Source organism: Cupressus sempervirens, chromosome 5 (genome assembly GCF_028749045.1).
Source record: "Cupressus sempervirens isolate cs-2001-9-10 chromosome 5, ASM2874904v1, whole genome shotgun sequence".
In the NCBI taxonomy this organism is placed as follows: Eukaryota; Viridiplantae; Streptophyta; class Pinopsida; order Cupressales; family Cupressaceae; genus Cupressus; species Cupressus sempervirens.
Genome location: NC_143122.1, coordinates 515,807,138 through 515,828,772, shown reverse-complemented (window position 1 = coordinate 515,828,772; position 21,635 = coordinate 515,807,138). Strand labels below are relative to the sequence as shown.

The 21,635-nt window shown below is 39.0% G+C and overlaps 1 protein-coding gene across 2 annotated transcripts in view; it reads left to right on the top strand.

Annotated features, from left to right (window-relative positions):
• The window catches only part of LOC149556971 (SNARE associated Golgi protein family), a 142,987-nt gene that overhangs the window by 8,624 nt on the left and 112,728 nt on the right, over nt 1-21,635 (top strand). For both annotated transcript variants that reach the window (XM_089831615.1, XM_089831616.1), the window contains exon 2: nt 19,072-19,124. In XM_089831615.1, coding sequence (XP_089687741.1) covers nt 19,072-19,124 — 53 coding nt within the window. The remainder of the gene's footprint in view (nt 1-19,071; nt 19,125-21,635) is intronic.

Here is a 21,635-nt window from a genome sequence, read left to right as displayed (position 1 = left end):
ACTTCTTAGCGAGCTGGGAAGTGCAAGTCCACAAGACATGGTTATTTTCAAACAGTGGAACAAATGTGCAAAACTATTTTTAATTTGGATTTATCACCACATATGAAAGTGTGTACCCAATGATCACTGTCAATAGTTTCTATTTGTTTGAGCGTTCAATGGTCAATGAAAAGGAAGACTTGTTTCTGATTGATGATTTTAGTTCAACCAATGAAGAGGAGTTGGGGGCTGCTATGGTGCCTGGAAGGAAAGAAAGAAGGATGAAGAGAGGACTGCGAGAATTCTGGTTGATTGGATTGAATGAGCAGGCACAAAGGAAATAAAAATGGTATCCAAAAGCATATTTGGGAAGGAAATTTCTTCACATGGTAGGTCCCCAAGATTTTGGGATTTAAGGACTCCATATAGCTTGTAAAACATGACACAATGGTTTTGAAGTTAACAAGCTTGTCCTACGTATAGAAGCCAAATTTGTTATGTTCCAAAACATCCCACTAGAGAAGTCAGTGGCCAGAGAAACATGTGCAGAAATGGAACAGTTTTTTGTGTGGACCAAAGTGCTGGTTTTCACCAGGTAGTATGCTAAAAGGTATTCATGATTGACCAGGTGAATTCATAACCATCAATCACGGTGAAGTGGTTGTTTTGCTCTGTGCAGAAATTGAAGAGTTTTTGCAGTCTCTTTCAGTTCTGAGCATTTGAAATGGCTTTTGCAGTCCAAGGCGGACTCTAAAGGACCATAACAGAACAAGGTTTGTCTAGTGTAAGCGTGGAATCCCATCTGTCATTCTATACTTCTATATGTTCATTTTTAACAGTTGCAGGTGAAGAACACAGGTTTTCCATGGAGTTGCAACCACATACAGGTGTAGGAGCTTGTTGTGCTTGATATATGAGTTACAATTCATCGTAGAGGCAAGATACATACTTGTCATTGATTTGAAATCAGAGTAGCCAGAAACTCCTCTTCCCCTCCTTGGGCATGCGCATCTTGATGTCCATGCTGCATACAAATATAATATGACATGGATACACTTAGATTCCCTACCCACATGTGCCAAAAAATCCTTAATTTTTTGGTTGTAATAAATATAGATTAAACTTCGTAGAATATGTTGACTATTAAATGCTTTATCACGATAATTGAGCTCTACAATAAAATACACAACTTTATCGCCTATAAGTTGTGAACTTATCGCAGATGAAATTACAACTTATGTTCGATAAAATGACAAGTTGTTTAGTTATCGACTGTTGTCTGCTAATATTGACTCCCACCCCAAATGAACTTCATTTTATATTTTTAGAGTTGCCAACTGCTGTTTTGGGGAGAAATTTAAGTTTCCAAGGAAAAGAAAGATGATTTGCTGCGATTTAGAGAATTGTTTTGGGGATTTGAAGAAGTTTTAGAAGCAAAATCAGACTCACAAGTAGGTTTGCACCTTTAAAAAATAAATCATTGTCTTGTCTTTGTTGCATCTAAATTTAGAGAAATTCTATGATAGCATTTATGATGTACTCTAAATTGTTTTAGAGCATAATGAACAAGATTTGACACCATTTTTTAGCAATTTTTGTAAATCTTTCATAGTCTTCTGAAAAATTTCATATTTTCTTGAAAATTTCAAATGTTAACACCTTTTTGTTTGAGGCCATCCACACAAAGAAGAGGAACATGTAAGCACAAAAACACCTAAATGTAGCACACAAACACCTCAATGATCATTTCATTGTGTAAAATAACCTTCAGTTGCATGTAAGAAAGGCAGAGGAAATACTAGTTGGTGCACTTGATTTGGATAACATAGATCCTTAATGTAATAGGACATCATAGGAGTGGCCTCCGTTAGTTATAAAGGATGAGATATACAATATGGAGAGGCAAGCTATGGAGGGTGGATTCACTGTGGGATTGGATGACATTCAGAAGGATGAGCAGGTTGAGGATTATGAGGAGAAGTCATTTCTAGTGTTAACATCATCTACATGTAGGATGGAGGTCGAGTCACAACCAGTTCTACAGATTGAGGGGTCACAACTACAATGGTCTTCTAGGACTAGATCTTCTCCCCCTCTGGTAGTTTTTATTAGATTGGGAAAGGGAAGAGGACAATATAGACTATTTTGATGTTCTATTTAGTTATAGTTTTACAAAGGCAATTTTCTATTTTTAGTTTGCTCTAGAGTTTAGACTATCAGGCTACAGATACCAACCATCAACATTCCACACGAGGATACCAGTTTGTACCCTTTTTGCATTTAAATTTATCTAGAATCAGTTTGTTTATTTTGTTTGCTCATTAGATGCATTTCCTCATTGAATTTTGCAAAAAAATGCCTTTCCAATTAAATTCAAACAATTTTTTAAGTTCTTGATATTTTGCCCTTTTTTTTCCTCCTTCATGACAAGTCGCTGATAACAATATATTTTGAACTATGGTACCAAAGACAATGTGATTTGATTTTTTAAAATTTTGACAGAAATCTTCCTTAATTTAAAACAATCGTCAATCATGCAACTTTTTTTAGTTGGTATAAACAAAAACCTTTATCAAATGTGTAATATCCCCTTTTTTTGGGACATTATAATTCAATGTTGCCGGCTCACTTCGCCTAGGTTTCGGGGGCGAGAAGGTTCTTTTCGGGGTTCAGTTCGTGTTTTTGCCTAGACATTTCCAGTTCTAGACCCATCAGAGTAGTTTTGGCAAGTTGTCTAGATGCTTACTACTTTTAGTAAGTAATTAGAGGTCAGAATTTTCGGTACCTCAGTGCTGGGTTGGAAGTGTCTCGTCGAGAGCTTTTTAACGAGCTATTGCACATGCTTATTAGAGTTCATCTGGTCAGTTATTTTAATGCTTGATGACTATATGGTTTACTGAGTAAGTGACTATTAAAGTTCATTTAACTTGTCACTTTATTTAAAAAGGTACTATGTTCACTTAAGTGACTAAAGGACAAAAAGGTGCTTTATCCCACATTGCTTGAATGAGCATGCATCACATTGGGAAAAGTGATAAAGGTACAACAAGCTCCACATGAGATAGGAGATATATGAAGATTATAATATTTAAAAGAAATATTAATTTGGGAGCTGGAAACAGTTGCTGGTTATTTCTTCGAGGACACAAACCCTTGAAGAAGCATTTGAAAGTTGGACGCAAACCTAGCCTTCTTATAGGTTTTATCTACATTACCAATCTGACTGTTATTTCTGTTTGTAAGATTGGATTTGCTGGATTGTTGTGTGTTATTGTATTGCTGTTGTATAATATAGTAAGGTTATTTGGCAACCACTGGTGATTAATTACTGGTTTATTTATGTATTTCTGAATATTGGAGGAAATAAACAAACTTTCTTGAGTTTTTTTGTATGCACATCTGCTGATTACAAATTGATTAAAGTTTTGGAATTTGTATCAAATGTTGGTTTTCTTTTCGGTTTTAAATCTGCAAGTTTGTATCAAGGGTTTTTAGTAAAATATCCGGAAAGGGATATTATAGTGGTATCAGAGCCAAGAATCCTGCCATCCCGTGGAATCATGCAACACGAGAATTTATAAAAAGAAAGAGTTCCAAGTTTTGGTTGCTTTGATGTGACTGGTCTAAGACTGTGAGGACGAAACCCCTCAAGTCTGGAAAAAATTGAAGGAGTTGGACGTTACCCCATCTTCCTTCATTCAAATATTGAAGAGCATTGGGCAGGAAAATTGGCAAATAGGAAGGGTCTTTATGAACCTAAATGTCTGGAGGTAAACCACATTGAACTATCTAACAATCGCAGAAGTATTTTGTAGAGGTATTTGCTTTCAATCTTAGAGGTATTTTCGCAAAGGGTATTTGTTAGCCGATTGGATGGTTCCGGCGGTGTTTCTGTATTCTGTAGCTGACGGTCCGGCGGTGTTTTGTATTCTGTAGCTGACGGTCCGGCGGTGTTTCGGTATTCTGTAGCCGACGGTCCGGGGTGTTTCGGTATTCTGTAGCCGACGGTCCGACGGTGTTTCTGTATTTTGTAGCCGACGGTCCGACGGTGTTTCTGTATTTTGTAGCCGACGGTCCGGCGGTGTTCTGTATTCTGTAGCGGACAGTTCGGCGGTGTTTCTGTATTCTGTAGCTGACGGTCCGGCGGTGTTTTTGTATTCTGTAGTCGACGGTCCGGCGGTGTTTTGTATTCTGTAGCCGACGGTCCGGTGGTGTTTCGGTATTCTGTAGCCGACGGTCCGGCAGTAAATAATTTGTAGCGGATAGAATAATCGTGGCCGACGGACTTCTTCGGGAAGGTTCGGCGGTAGTATTTATAGCCCGTTTGGGATCATTGTAAATCATCAATAATCTACTATTGCGAATATAATTCTGCTATTCGTGTTCATTGTTTGTATGCGTTCATTTACTTTACCAGTATGGTAAATAGTATTTGCATTAAATCGCAGAGGCTTTGCATACAGGAATTGGTATATGTTTTCACATTAGTGCAAGAGAACACCACAGAGGTGATAATGTTGTTATATGGTGCCTAAGTCTCATTTAGACAGCAGATGACCTCCTGGTAACTTCAACGCACGTTGGCCTTCATTCTCGTTGGAAGTCTCAGAAGGAACTACGTCATGGGTCCTAGGTTTTCTGTAGTCCGCCAAATTAGAAGAGAGAGTTTTTCGGGAGCAACCGCGGTGTTTGGTGTGTGAAGACGTGATTGGAAGTTCGACCCTTTCATCCGTAGCAACCCAGTCTAAGCTAACAGAAAAAATAATGTCCACACGCGGGTGTGGCCAGAGCCACTGCTACTCGCAGGTATCTCTAGTCGGGACTGCTCATAAAAATCGGGAATGGGCATTGTGCAAAGAGGTGGGTTTGGCCAATCGTATAGGGAATCTGCTCACCATCCGGAATATCTTCCAAGACAGTATTTTCCACTAGTAGAACTATTGGGTTATTCAGTATTTGGTGTCATGGTGAACGCTCAGCCAATTGTTCGATAAAATTACTTAGTGGGGAAACAAAATTAAAAAAAATCTCAGAACCTGCCATTAAAATCACTCCAGATTATTTACACACACACACATATATATATATATATATATATATATATATCTATAGTCAAAGAATCGGACATGTGAAAGGAATTGCTAGTGTAAATGTGGTTTGGTTATACCAGATATTGAGGCATTTACAAAGAGAACTGGAAGACATTCGGCGTGGTTATGATCAGCATTGCCTAGTGAGATGTTACACAGGTCAACTTGGAGGAGCTACATCTGTCGCCGATTGCTAGTATATACATTCATGGGTTTATGATTTCTTGGCAGTAAACTTCTGTTTACCGTATAGGTAAAGAAAATGAACGCATACAGACAATGGAACAGAATAGCAGAATTATATTCGCAATCGTAGATGAATGATGCTTTACAATGATCCCAGACGGGATATAAATACTACTGCCGAACCTTCTCGAAGGAGTCCGGTGGCCACAATTATTCTATCCGTTACAAACTATTTACCGCCGGATCGTCGGCTACAGAATACCGAAACATCGCCAGACCGTCGGCTACAGAATACAGAGACACCGCTGGATCGTGGGCTACAAAATATAGAAACACCGCCGGATCGTTGGTCAGAAACACCGCCGGACCGTTGGCTACAGAATACAGAAACACCGCCGGACCGTCGGCTACAGAATACAGAAACATCGCCGGACCGTCGGCTACAGAATACAGAAACACCGCCGGACTGTCGGTTACAGAATACAGAAACACCACTGGACCGTTGGCTACAGAATACAAAAACACCACCGGTTTGTCGGCTACAGAATACAAAATACCGCCGAAACCATCCAGTCGGCTAACACCATCCCCCCAAAAAGAAAAGTCGTCTCCTGACGACTGACAATATCTGAGACAAATTAACAAATAATACATTTACAGAGTGACTACAACAAGAGAAATCTGCTTCCGACACATTACTGTCACCTTCGTCCCGTGCCTATAGCCTCTGCTAACACAACATTGTCTCCTCAAGCTGACCTTGATAGCCACCTGTGCTGCTTTCTCTGTTTTCAATTCCTCGGTACCCTGAGCCAAGTGTCATTGCACTGCCTCCAACTGGATGATCAGCTCCTCCCGAGCTCTCTACGCATCCACCAAGACAGCCTCACAGCCAACACCTGCTCTCACTGCCTCTGGTACACAGAAAGTCCATGCCTGCAACAACTTCAACTCTTCTCAACTAGTCAGATTCCCACGACTGATATCCGCCACGACTGGGGGTCCAGGGGGCCACGCCCCCGGCGGGGTCGAGGGGCAGCGCCCCGGGTGCGCTACCTGTCGCAGTACAGGGCGGGGTCGAGGGGCAGCGGCCCTCGCTGCCAAGACCAAATTAACACTTCGCAACCCACACAGAAATGCACGGATCACACCATTTTTGTCATTTTCTGCCGATTCTGCACTCTTTCTGGCAACCACGGATGCGTCCCCTTCCCTTTGGCATCATCTGTCACTCATTCTGAACAACTTGATTCTGTTGTCGTTTTTTTTTTTTTTTAAATTTTTCTTTTAATTTACTGCTTCCTCTACAATCCACCACAAATCCCTCTGCACACATAAATTCTTCTCCATATTTGCCGCCAATTGACTCTTCCACGGCTTTCGCTTCCTTGCTGACTCCATGCAACAATGACTTATTTCTTCTTATTTTGTTTCCTCCGTCCGTTATAAAAAAATCTTAGCCCGCGGAAGAGGAGAAGAGAAATCTTAATCAACAGTGCTGCCAATTAAACCAATACTTGCCAACAGCTGTGTGTGATTGTCCCTCCTTTTTCTGGTATTTGAATTCTTGCAACCGCATCATTCGCATTTCGAACCATGCTCCACGGCCTTTCTATCCTCACCCGCGACCTTCCTGTCGTCACCCACGGCCTTCCTGTCCTCCCCGCGGCCTTTCTTTCCTTTCTTGCAGTCTATGTTCTCCTCCCCGCGGCCCATTCTTCTCCTACTTGCGGGCTTTGTTTCCTTACCCGCGGACTATTCTTTCACTGGCGGTTAATGGCAAGGATTTTATAAAATATAATGCCCGCGGGGGCTCTCTTTTTTTTTTTTGCCGGAGGAACTTATGCTGTCAGTCTTCCTCCTTTCTCTGCCGGAGTAAATATGCTGTGGGGCTTTACACTCCGCGGGGGTCTCTTGCCTGCGGACCCGCGGGACTTTAAGTGCTCGCGGATAGGCAGTTGCCCGGGGGACTTTTAGTCCGCGGGCCTTCCTATCCGCGGGACTTTCAGTCCGTGGGCCTTCCTGTCCGCGGGGCCTGCAGGACTTCCAGTCGGTTTTTTTTTTTTTTCCAAAAGAAATCAAATAACAGAGGTACCTCCATTTTGCCTCCAGGCGTCGCCATTCTGCAACGATGACGGAGTCAGCTGGCCATCCTGTGACAGCGACGGAGTCTTCCTGGCACCATATATTTTGAATTTGGATCTGTTGACTGCCGGAGGTATCGTCTGCCCGTCCAAAGTTGATAATTTGATCGCTCCATTGTCGCCGACCTTCCGAATCTGATATGGTCCAACCCATCTGCCCTTAAACTTTTCCACTTTGATTTCATTCTGACCGTCGTACGCCTTACGTTTGTTTTGTGCCACCCCCGTTGCCCACTGTGCCTGCGATCGTCGCGCAACTGGATTATTTCCTTGCTGTCGGTGCCCTTCCACTAATTTTATGCTGCGGTGTAACCTTTTCTTTCCGCGCGGTCCATTCACCATGTACCGGACAGTGGGATTTTTCGTTTTTCTGTGTTCAGACTGTATGTTCTTCCCCTCAGCTTCAGCCATGGCAGCTTTTCCTTCTTCCACTTCCCTGCATTCCTCTGGACATTCCTTTTCCTCCTTTTTCTCATCTTCGTCGACCCTTAGCATATTACAACTCGGAAAGAGTTCGTAGTCTTCTATCTGCCAGTGGTAAAGGCCATTCACCGAGTCCAGGTCATCGTCATTCGATCCTCCGTCAAGTCTCAATACTCCTTTTTCATCCGGTTCCATTCTCCTCTTTCCTTCATCATCACTCTCGCCTTCACTGTTAGAATCTGACAATGTTGGCTCCTCGTCAACCATTTGCGTGTGCAGGTCAATTATGAATCTTTTGCCTCCGCGCTCCATTGATAGGGTATTGTGTTTCCAATCATGTTTTACTTTTGCTTGCACCAACCAATCTCGTCCCAGAATAGCATCATAGCCTTTTCTTTTTAATGGAATGACCACAAAATCCAATAAAAATGGTTGCGTACCAATTGTTACCGATTGCACTTTCAGAATTCCCAACGGTTTGATTCCATGTTGGTCTGCCGTGAGCAACTGAAATGCAGGTGGCCACAGCTTCGGCTTTCCCAACTTCTTCCAAGTATCGTCCGATAAGACATTCACGCCGGACCCTCCGTCCACAATTGTCTCTGTCAAAACATTTCCCAAAATCCCCATCTCGACGACCGCCGGATGTCGTCCGGAGGTGAGTGCCAGCAGCATTGGGTCTGTTGTCATCACTTCCCTACTATTCCTTCCTGTGTCCTCCGGTGCTTTCGAAAATGGTGTATGATTCAAAATGGCCGTCTGTAATTGGGGCATTGTGAGAAGGAGGTCACTTATCTTTACCGATATCTCCGTTTGTAAGATTTGCCGTACAATGTTTTGTTTTGCGAAGGTCTTTGCCAAGGTGCCGGTGATGTCCTTCAACTGAGATGTCCCTGCCGACGATGCCTTTGCAATGTCCGCCTGCGCTTCCCCCACTTTTCTCTTTTCCTCCACTTGCCTCCGTGTAATTGCCAGAACCTCCTCTACATCCGTGCCAATAGTGATCAAGTTTACTCCAGCCTTTGGACACTTGGAATCTTTGTGATCGCCAGCTCTGCACCATCTGCATAATAATTTCGGTGTGTTTGCCACTGTACAATCCCGCGCAAAATGACCCCACAATTTACACGCTCGGCCGTCCGTTTGCATCATACTGAGTTTGACTTCGGCTCCCATTATTATTGTTATTATTGTTATTATTTTGCCCTCAGTTATTATTCCTGTATCCTCCGGATGTAGCACCGGCAGTATTTGTGTTTCCGCTACTACCCGACGGGGAAGCCTCCTGTGTGAGAAACACCTGCGGAGATCCTCTAGTCTTCATGTTAAAGGGACAGTCCTTTGTCGAATGGCCCATGATCTGACAGATGTCACAGAATTGGTTCTTCGGACACGATCCCTTAGTATGACCGTCGGTCTTACATTCCGTGCACCACAGTTCACTACCTTTTGGCTCCTTCTGCATGTTTTTAAACTCCTTCATCATTCGAACCATATCCTTCTGTAAGGCACGAACCTTTTTGCTACTACCTTCGTCGTCGCTACTATCATCTCCGGCAGGCTTGTCGTCATCAGAATCAGAGGAGCTAATTTTCTTCTTCTTTGTCTTCTGTTCACTTTCAAGGTCCAGTGCTCTGTTATACGCATCCACATATGATGACGGTGGGACAATTTTCATTTTCCTCCGCAACTTCGAGCGTAGGCCGTCCACAAACCATCTTTTCTGCAATCCGTCCGCTGGCTTGCTTTTCATTTTGTTTATTAAGTCTTTCAATCTCCTGGCGTAGACACGGACAGTTTCGTGCTTCCCTTGCTTGGTATTGAAAATTTTTGCTACAATTTCATTATCATCCCGCAAGAGTTTAAATTCCGCCAAGAACTCCTTTTTAATGTTATCCCATGTATCCAGCTTCTGCGGATCCATATCCGAAAACCAATCAATCGCGACACCTCGTAGTGTTGCCAGAAATTGCCTGACCCATTCGTCGGTATCTGTGATTCCATTTGCCCGCCAGATCGTCTCATATGTCTTACAATGTCGAAGGGGGTCGGTTGTACCATCGCCTTCAAATTTCGGCAGCTTTTCTTTGGGTCCCGCCATAACTCTGGAGGTCTGCACTCCTACACTGGTCGGCACTCCCACACCGGCGGTTGGCACTCCTACACCGGCAGTCTGAACTCCCACACCGACAGTCTGTACTCCCACACCGGCGGACTGGTCTCCCACACCGGAGGTTTGCACTCCCACACCGGCAGTCTGCACTCCCACACTGGAGGTGTCGACAGTTGCGAACCTTGGTGAAGACGAAGGATCCTTCGAAATTGTTCCCGCGGAAGTTTATCCTGGACGAAGAGGTCACTCCACGCTCGTGCTCTGTCGGCACTGCGAGCCGTGCGAGTTGATGCTCTTCCGTCTGAATTTTCTTCCCTCGGCGAACACAAAGTCAAGAACTCCTCCCGTGCTTCTTACACCTATTCCACTCGCTGCCGAGTCTCCTCCAGTAATTCCTCCGCACTTCGGTTTCCGTCGGCAATCTTCTGGAATCTCTGTTGGCGTTCGGCTTGCTGTGCCAGAATTAGATTCTCTTGTGCAATACGGATTCCATCTTTTCCCTTCGCCTTATTCCAATCCTTGTTAAGCTGATTTGGCATTAATCTTCATTCCTCCCACCTTCCAGATTCATAAGGCAACGACGCCAAATGTTTACCGTAGAGGTAAAGAAAATGAACGCATACAGACAATGGAACAAAATAGCAGAATTATATTCGCAATCGTAGATGAATGATGCTTTACAATAATCCCAGACGGGATATAAATACTACTGCCGAACCTTCCCGAAAGAGTCCGTCGGCCACAATTATTCTATTCGTTACAAACTATTTACCGCCGGACCGTCGGCTACAGAATACCGAAACATCGCCGGACCGTCGGCTACAGAATACAGAGACACTGCCGGACCGTCGGCTACAGAATATAGAAACACTGCCGGACCGTCAGCCAAAAACACCGCCAGACCGTCGGCTACAGAATACAGAAACACCGCCGGACTGTCGGTTACAGAATACAGAAACACCACCGGACCGTTGGCTACAGAATACAGAAACACCACCGGTCCGTCGGCTACAGAATACAAAATACTGCTGAAACCATCCAATCGGCTAACAACTTCTTGAATATTAAATTGAATAACTGGTAAAGATATTTACATGTTATGGTTATGTCTAACTATTTGATGAAATTATTGTAGTATTAGCAAATAGTTAAATCAAACCATTCAGAGAGTTTATGACAGTGGCAAGAGATAGAGTTAGAAGAGGTAGCTTAGGTAGAGCTTGTGAGAAAGGCGACACTTCTACACCATAAGCTAGCAGGTTCTGCTTAGGTTGATATTTCAAAAAGAAATTCAGCTGGAGCTAGAAGGATTTGTTGAAAATTTGTTAAGTTTATGTGAGAAAATTGAGCAAGTGCAAGTCAAGGTGAAACAACTAGAAGAAAATATAGAGAGAACTACTGAAACATGGGAGGGACCAACTGAAATAGAAGTGGAATTGGAGAACAGGCTTTCACAACTTACTAACATATGAACCATTAGAAATCGTGTGTATAATTCCAAGTGTATTGAAGTTGGTGTCTGGCCTGAGCTGAGAGCAATTATCACGTAAAAAGGAAAAGAATAGTGAAGTATATCCAGTGAACTTTCTTGCTATTGGGGAACGTGGCATTATTTGCATATGGTTTTCTGTAGGTGCCATATGCCTACATGAGCAGAAGTCTTCAGATGCAATTATTAGTTCTAATGAAGATGAATTAAAGGGAGGTTTTATACTTGCTGTCCTCCAACCCTTGGCTCAAGGAGTTTTGTGTGTTACTGCTGATCAACGTTTTTTGTTCTATGATCTGAGAAGAGGAATTTACGAGAATGAAGACCTTGAAAGAAGCCCTTTTTCTCTCTTCTCCACCAATTTGATATGATCTTTTTTGCTGAGCAAGTCCTTTCTATTGCCTTTTGTTTTGAAAGGAATGAATAGATGGTTCATATCCTCCTATAGAAAAAAGGGGTCTCTGGCATTGCTATGCAAGAAAAATTAGTCATTTCACTGTCGTTATGAATAACAAACTCGGGGAATATATGTGTTATAATAGATATTATTGAACACCAAAGTTTGAGAACAATAATATTAGAACAGCGAGATCGATTTGATGTGGAGCTTCCTAAGCTTACCAATAAAACCAGACTGATATACTAGAAGACACAACTTCCTTTCTAACAGTTGCAGATTTTCAGAATACAGGAACATATATAGTGGTATTAGAGATTGTATGTTAATTGTTTGACGAAATACCCCAGTTTAAAATCAGAACTGCATGGTCAGAATTAGTAGAGTGGTAATATAACATTCTAAAAGTTTGTTTCTAGCTTCAAGGTGTAGTTTGCAAAAGTAAGCCTACAAGTAGAACATATGAAACAGGATTGGGTCCATTTTAGATACTTGACAAGCTACATGATAGAAGAAGTGGGACGAGATTTCCAACTCGATATTAGGACCGAAGTAAGGAGACTGTACGATGATTATAACAAATTTCTGTCAAAGCTTCAAAAAGAATTTCCTTTCATTAATTATGTGGACTTTCAGCTAGAGCTGCAAAACAAGATGGATATGATGAGAAACAAACACCATGCATTGGCTTGAGATCTCCTTGCAAAGGACAGTTACAAAAATTTGCATAGGGCTGATATCAATCAAATGGATGGTAGCATTAATAATGACACAAGTATACTAATAGGTTATGGGGAGACAAAAATATCTTATGGAGTTGCTTACACTAGTCCTTCTGATGAGCATGTTGATGGCCTAGATAGAAGAGTCGACCCACCCGCCAACGTTGGGAACTCCCCATCTTGTTTAGACATGAAAAATACCAACATCCTATTTGGTGAAATGAAAATTAACTTGGATAAATTTTATGGTGATACTAGGCTGAAAATTATGTCAAGTTTTGAGGAGGAGCAAATGGACCGCAATGTTGGCAGGATAGATGATATAGCATGCATTGAGTTGGAGAACATATCTGAAAATGTTGTTCCCCTAGGTGATGAAAAATTCGAAAATTCTATAGAGAACAACCCACTTGTGTTTGAAGGAGATGGTCAAAAACCATTATCACTCCTTGACTTATTGGATATGCTTTTAGTCAATGAGATTGTCCAAGTGTTGACAAGGATAGATGATTCTTCCAATTTGATTAAGGATCTCATACAAAAGATTGTGAAAGAAGAGAGGCATGGGAATGTATGTGGTGTCACAAGCCCTCTTTTACATACTATCTTTGAAACGTTGAAAATGATAAAATATGAGTACTTGCAGCTATTAATGGACAGAGATCTAGCAATAAAATTTGGAAGAGACAAGGAGAGTGAGGTAGATGAGCTATGCTTTCAATTGAGCTTAACACATTTTTCCATCTACAAAGTTGAAAATCAAACACATGGGGCAGCCACTTATGAAGAAGTTAACCGGGGTTCAAGGGCATAAGAAATCACAGAAATCATTGAAGGAATTCATAAAGTGGGTAGATGTGAAGGCAAACAATGTGATTTAATCACGTGTTCCCCGTTTGAGACCTTTTATGGTGAGAAAAATTCTATGGATCAACAAGTTGATGAGTTTGAAAATTCTGATTTTTATGACAGCAACTGTACATCTCCACATGAGCACATGGTTAGTGATACAACAAGTGAGGATAATTTAAAGATGTCAATTAATGGTGAACCATTCTCTTACGAAGACTTAGATATAAGCGAGAGTACTTATGGTGGGGTAGGAAGTTCAGATTTATCCTTCGTATGCGCTTAGGAATTTTTCAGCTTACCCAGAGATTTATCACCTAGCCCTTACGAGATGGCCACGACCTACTTGTTGATTGGTGATTTTTCTTGTTGGTATATTTCTACTATCAGTGATTTGCCTATGTATGTTGGTAATATATTCACTGATTCTATTTGGCCTTCCAGGGTCAACGAGTTATTTGCAGGTGAGTGGAGAGATCACACATTACCCTACGTTCCATATGAGGTGTCTACATTTTTTATTCAACAGGGTATTGAAGGCAGTGTTAGCACTCATGATGCTGGTGATTCACCAACCACTCTTTCATTTACCCAAGATCATTTTGCTTGGGTAGTCGGGAATCCAGGTGTTATTAGTATCTTACATCTGGTAGATTATGCTATGTTGCTACACAGTCACATGATTGTGATATGTGTGTTTCAACTTTCTGACATATTAGAGTTCTAGAGATTAGGATTACTCCTTTTTCACTAGAGTGATATGGTGGTGGAGTTGGATTGGCCGGAGCTATCATTGACATTGGAATAGATATTACAGGAGTGGTAAAGTGATACAGTGGTACAGATATTACAGGAATTGGTCAGTGGTATCTCAGACAGCGCACGAGTCCTCACTTGGGATCCTGGCATTCAGTTATTTGGCACATTGATTCCTATTGTACTATTTCACCATTCTGAGTTTGGGAAGATGCATGTCGGGGGACATCTACTGAGGAGTAGAACCTCATTCTTGATGCGAGTATGGGATCCTAGTATTTGATTTCTGCAGGTATGAGCAGATTGCTTGAGGGCAAGCAATCTTTGAGAAGGGAGGCTTTGTAATGTCCCCTTTTTCTGGGACATTATAATTTAGTGTTGCCGGCTCACTTTGCCTAGGTTTCGGGGGCGAGAAGGTTCTTTTCAGGGTTCAGTTCAAGTTTTGGCGTAGACATTTCTATTTCCAGATCCATCAGAGCAGTTTTGGCAGGTTGTCCAGATGCTTACTATTTTTAGTAAGTAATCAGAGCTCAGTATTTTTGGTACCTTAGTGCTGAGTTGGAAGCGTTTCGCTGTGAGCTTTCCAATGAGCTATTGCACATGCTTATCAGAGTTCATTTGGTCAGTTATTTTAATGTCTGATGACTATATGGTTTACTGACTAAGTGACTATTAAAGTTCATTTAACTTGTCACTTTATTTAAAAAGGTACTATGTTCACTTAAGTGACTAAAGGACAAAAAGGTGCTTTATTCCACATTGCTTGAATGAGCATGCATTACATTGGGAAAAGTGATAAAGGTACAACAAGCTCCACATGAGAGAGGAGATATATGAAGATTATAACATTTAAAACAAATATTAATTTGGGAGCTGGAAACAGTTGCTGGTTATTTCTTCGAGGACGCAAACCCTTGAAGAAGCATTTGAAGGTTGGACACAAACCTAGCCTTCTTACAGGGTTTATCTACATTGCCAATTTGACTGTTATTTTTGTTTGTAAGATTTGATTTGCTGGATTGTTGCGTGTTATTGTATTGCTGTTGTATAATACAGTAATGTTATTTGGCAACTATTGGTGATTAATTACTGGTTTATTTATGTATTTCTGAATATTGGAGGAAATAAACAAACTTTCTTGAGTTTTCTTGTATGCAAATCTGCTGATTACAAATTGATTAAAGTTTTGGAATTTATATCAGATGTTGGTTTTCTTTTCGGTTTTAAATTTGCAAGTTCGTATCAAAGGTTTTTAGTAAAATATCCGGAAAGGGATATTACAAAATGAGGAAGATAAATGAAATATTTTCCTATTTCATCTACCCATATTTTTGGGTTATCTTCCAAATTAACTCTACCATTTTTTTGAATATTTTAAACCATAGTTGAAAAACTCAGTTTCTACAATATCTCAACGGACCTAATTTTTTTAGAAATCTTGGAACCTACAAAATCTGGGCAAAACATTTCAGCAATAAACTGGCACTTTTATTGAACATTTGAAAATATATAATTTCTTAAAACCACACATACAATATTAATCTATATTCAAAAAATTTATAAACCAATAAAAATAAATTTATGATGTATAAACTGATTAATACTGTATTATCCTATGATTAATTTATTATGGTCACAAAATATATAAGTTTATTAATATGTTCAAATATGTATAAATTTATATACAGAACAAATAAATTAATTTACGATAAATCTTAATATAAATTCATAAATATTTGAACTTAATAATACTTTTAAAGTCATAAATATTTGGACTTAATAAGTTTATAATATATTGTAATATTGCATAGAAAAAAAATCATAATACTAACGTCTAAACCATCCATAAAAATCCGATAAATGCCTCATGCACTATGGCAAATGCCTTGGCCTGTGAAGGAAACGTGAGCTGGGCGCGTGACTAAACTCTTAGATTCTGAGAGCAATGACACTATTGAATAAACTGCTAGCTCTCAGAGAGACAAATCTTAGAATGATTCCTTGCTTTTTCTCAAAACCCCGACCCTCAGAACAAATAACTTTGAAAAACGCAACAGCCAGCTATTAAAAATTGTTTGTTGACTTAAACAAATTTTTAATTTTTTTTCATTGACATGATAGACCAAATTTTACCTGCAAAACTTGTGGTTAATGGCAATGTCTTAATGTTTATATCACTGCATTTTTTTCATATTCTTGAAAGTGATTAGTTGCACTATTTAATCGGGGGCTAAAGTTTTTGGCGATATACCGCACGATTGGTGATATATTGCCGATATTTTCAACTATGTTTTAATATTTAAATCAGCTTATAATTATGTATTTAGCAATTATATAACTATATTGGTTTTAAAGTAATGAAAATGTTCTATAATAATTTAGAAATTGTGTTAAATGTGTGTATTTGTTTTTTATGGATGTTGTATCCAATCATATCCATATTTCGGGTGTTAAAAAATTACCATATCCATATCTGAAACCATACCAGTAATTGTAGCCATATCCATATCCATATCCATATCTATGCATCTTTGCTTGAAATTAGTGGGATGAGGAGTTCTTACAGACTTTTCTGGAGATGTTTTCCCCATTTACAGGCTTCTATAGTTGTACCTCTGTTTTCAAGTCTTGTTGCTACTGTTTAAATGCAAATTGCTTGTTGTTCCCACTGTACTGAATTTGCATGTAAACAGCCCAAGCTGGCTCCAACTGTCAATGCTGAGAGATGAATTTTTTTTCTGCGGATATTTGTTCTTTTTCACCTTTTTTGTGTTTTTTTGGAATATGAATTTGAAATGAAATACTGATATGAAATGAAAATTTTGAAATAAACAAATGACATTCCAGACCTACTTCTGAAATTTTGAAGTACTTGCAAATTAATTAAATTACTAAACTCATGCTTTCAAGAGTAAGGAAAAATTACAATTAAATATTGATAGAACCTGATGCTTGTTTGTGCAGTCGAAATCATATCAGGCTAAACACCATTTTTCCTGAGTCCCAATTGCAGCCTAATGCTCAATGCCCAGCCAGTGGTGTTGGTTCACACATCCGACCTATACAGGTACCCTCAGCAGTAGAAACCCATGCCAATAATGGCGTTCAAGTTTGCAAGGATATTCATCCAATCCAGGCATCAAACAGCCAGGGCGATTTGGATTCAAATGCCTCCCTGAAACCCTTGGAAAAGCTATGCCAATTTGTAGGAAGTATTTGCATTTACATTTTTGTAAATATGCACCAGTTTTTTTGCAGGAAGAGTGATGCCTAACAGCGGAGATTTTAGGCGTTTGAAAGCAGATTAAACAAACATTAAATCACAGAGAAATTCACACCAACAAGAGATATGAATGGCACTCTAAATCAGACACTTCAATCTCCAAATTCTCCACTTCAATTTGCCTTCCCAGTCACTGGAAATACAGTAAAGATGTCACCAAAAACAATTCTCAGAACTCAAATTCCAATTCCACTATACCTGAGCAATGGAATGGAGAAATAATTCAGTCTTCAAAAGCCTCAGCAATTATCAAAGCAATAAACATTCATTGCACGATCAATCCCCACAATTGGAGTCATATTTATAATCACAATTATGCAAATCAGCTTCTTCCCTACACTTATCACTTAAGAGGCTTCATTTTCACACTTCCATTTTATAATTTTTGAGATAATATAAAGTGCCTTATAATAATGAAAGCCTCATTAATAACTCAATAAAATATGAACTCAAAGAATAGTATGCAGCATGCACAATCAACTGCAGATGACGACCAACTGAGCCACCACTGCCCTGCCAAAAATAGCAATTGCCCAAAATTAGATTTGCTATAAATAGCAGGCCTACCTCAGAGACCCTCAAAATTCACTGTCAGCTCACGAGGGTTGTGATGATGAACCGACCAAATCTGGTTCCAGGAACCCGCTAAATTGGGGACATTACATTGTAGAGAAAATTAAAGCAAAATTTCAGTTTGGTAAGTGTTTTGCTGAGTTGATAATTTGAAATCCTTATGTTGGGGATTATTTTGGTGAAATTTTCCAAACTTTTATGGATCATTAATCAACCCCATTTAAAGACATTCAATGAAGCTGTTTTTTGAGAGTACATTTACAAAAAGCTTTCACTAGGGTTATCAATGTTCAGTATTATCAGAAAATTGGAGGTTTTAGAATGCCTAAATAAATTTTATATGCATTATGCTTTTGCTTAGGTTCTGTTAATTTGCAAACGTAGATATATTTGGTATAATTTTTCACTGTTGGACTCATAGTACTTGATTTTTTAATTCAATCTTGTACCCAATACATTATCATTCTTTGAATTTTTTAGACCATGAACCTGGAAAGAATTCCCCTCAGACCTTGGTTCCCTAGCCAGAGGAAGGCAGGATAGAATGTCCCGCATTAAGGCTTATGAGCAAAGAAAGCTGCAAAGCCTTTTAACAGAAAAATAAAAGTAATAATTTATATGATGCTGAATTAGTTGTTTATGAATAAAGCTAGTAACAACTGGAGTACTACCAAAATTTGTTATTGTTATCATCATTTGTTAAAAGATCTTATGTAAGTGTTTGGATGCTGGATGTTTATCTCCAAGTCTTAAGCCAGTGTTAAGCAGAAGTAGACGATTATGACTGGTACTATTATTGATAGGATTAGTCATATTATTTGTAAGAAGATTATCTATTTTTCCCGTCTTTGTGGTAAGAAAAATATGAGAATCACCTCATGTAGTTCTCCTCTATTTCTTATGTATAATTACCAAATATTCCTCCATGAGATACTTCCATTAATATTTTTAAAATAAAAAAGAAAGCTCTTTAATGCCTCATTTTCTGACCCGATTCATCTACAGTTTTTGTTCTTGATTTGGTGAATTGAGAATTATATTAACCTAATTCATTCTTTTTGGATCAGGTTATGGCCCAGCAGGATATGCTTTGTTTGTTGCTGTTTATGCAGGACTGGAGGTAAACTTTGTCTATGTTTATACTTCCATGTGACTTATATGATATTAACCTAAGCTCAAGTACTTTTTAGACAGAGATTTATCTTGAACTCACTTGCACTCTGAAATGATAGAGAAGGAAGTTTTCTAGAGAGTGAAAATGGAGAAAAGTGGAAAAAGCATTCAAGTAAATGTTGAAAAATGCACATTATTTCTGAGTAATGTTTTCATTGGGAAACTGGGCATATTCTAAAACATCAGAAAATGAACTGTCTTCATTTGAAAGAAGAATGGCGGAGGTATTTTCTAACAGATTATTTAACTTAGAACCCACAGTATAGAGTTTTGGCACTAGGGTGAAAAATATTGCACTAGGGTGAAAAATATTTATGAGACTCTCTAGGTTGATAGCTTGTTATGATCATCCATGTGGATGGGAGCCATCGATGCCTAATTATGGAACATTATTTTCTAGGGGAATAGGGCATGATGATAAAATAAAAAATGTTGGAAGTATGCATACCCAGATGTCAAATGGATAGAGATTGTAACCTGATATTGGAGTGACTTGTAATCTGAATTAAATGGCTGTAAGATCCCCTACCTATGTTGATTATAAATTTTCAATTATGTCTCGTATGCATTTTGTCAAACAGATGGAGTGCAAAGTCTAATTTGAAATTGCTGAGTTCCTCTGAGTCAAAACACATTACGAAATACAAATTTTTTGCAAAGACATTCTATCAAATATTTGAAAGGCTGTCTGATGCAGAACAGAGTGTAGAAATCTCTCAGACAAATAATAAAAATAATCTCGACTCAATAATAACCTCGAAACTCTGAAATTATCCTTATACAAATCGATATTACGATTCGTTCATCCTTTCTTGTCCCCTATGTTGCATAACTGGTCCCTTAGTATAATATAAGGTGACTGTAACAAACATATTATAATTGGAAATCAGTTCTAACTACCTTAGTATAATATAAGGTGACTGTAACAAACATATTATAATTGGAAATCAGTTCTAACTATTTCCTACATCTCATTAACCCTCTCCTATACGTATCCTAAAAATATGGACTTAGATCATTACAAGACTATTGGTAGGTTACAAACAAACAGCTCCACTTATGTACGTAAGAATCTAGAAATCTTTGAGTGCACTTGCATCGAACTCTCGGGATAGAAAATTTTGTGACGTCCTGGTCATAAGTGTAACAAACGGTTTTTCATTTAAAAAACAAAGACGGTTTATATAGAGATTTTCCCAACATTCATTGAATAGATAACCAAATTCCTTTTCATATAACATTAATTGTTTTAACTATCAATGATTCACTGAAATAACCATGATCAACTGAAATAATTAGATTAACGATTAATTGAAAATAATTGTATCAATGATCAACTGAAATAACTATATTAACGATTAACTGAAAATAACTATAACAATGATCAACTAAAATAACTAGATTAACAAATAACTGAAAATAGCTGTATCAATGATGAACTGAAATAACTAGATTAATGATTAACTATCTTTCTCTACATACAAGTAAACTAAATGCTTAACAACGGAAAGAAGAAAAAAGGTAACATACAAGTATTATTAGGTGGGTCTTTAGCTAGTTGTGCTAGCCTCGGCTTTCGGTAAGAGGAGAAGCATTGACTTAAGCTTAACCTCTCAACCTTGGACCATACTTATACCCAACACAATCTATTGAATTAGAAAGACCCTCCCTACTGCAGGATCGGGCTTGGGATATTCTTAGTCCAGCCGCCTGAGCATTTTGGTGTTTAGAATGTTCGCACAGTTATGGACGAACATGTCTGCATAACTGGCATCAAGTGATCAATAGATGGCAAACATGCCTTTAAACTACCTTGGCCAAGGTTTTCTAATGGGTTCAATCACAATGACCTGATCAACACCGCTCAACTTGACAACAAGAAACAACAATACGGACTGGCATGAGCTATTTAATAAAATGTTTTTAATTCATTAAATCTGACTTTTATTCTATGTCATTTGCAGATTCCATTTCACCTCTTCACCTTTTCCATGGCTATACAGCCGGTGAGTCCTAGGTGCTGAATCTTAGAGCAGTCAACTTTGTCCGTTGATTCTCAACAATTTCATGATATATATATATATATTCCAGCTTATCACAATCTGTGATTTGAGAAAAATATTCTTAAAGATTGCAGAAATTATTGTTTAACTCTAATCTCCATTGACATAATGATTCATGGATTTATATCATGGTTAGTTGGCTTTTACTTGCCATGAACAAATCTAATTTAAAGAGGATCAACTCTGTAATATCAAACAAGATATCATCATGATAAATACTGTAGCTTACTGCTATGTAATTTGATGTTATTGCACCATTTGTTCAAGAAAAATTGAATTTGAAATATTGGATTCAGGTATTCCACATAACCTGGACAAATTCAGAAATGATGTCTTGCTGAACGCTCAGCTACTCGCCACACCTTTACTTGCAAAATATTTAATGTAGTCCCAAC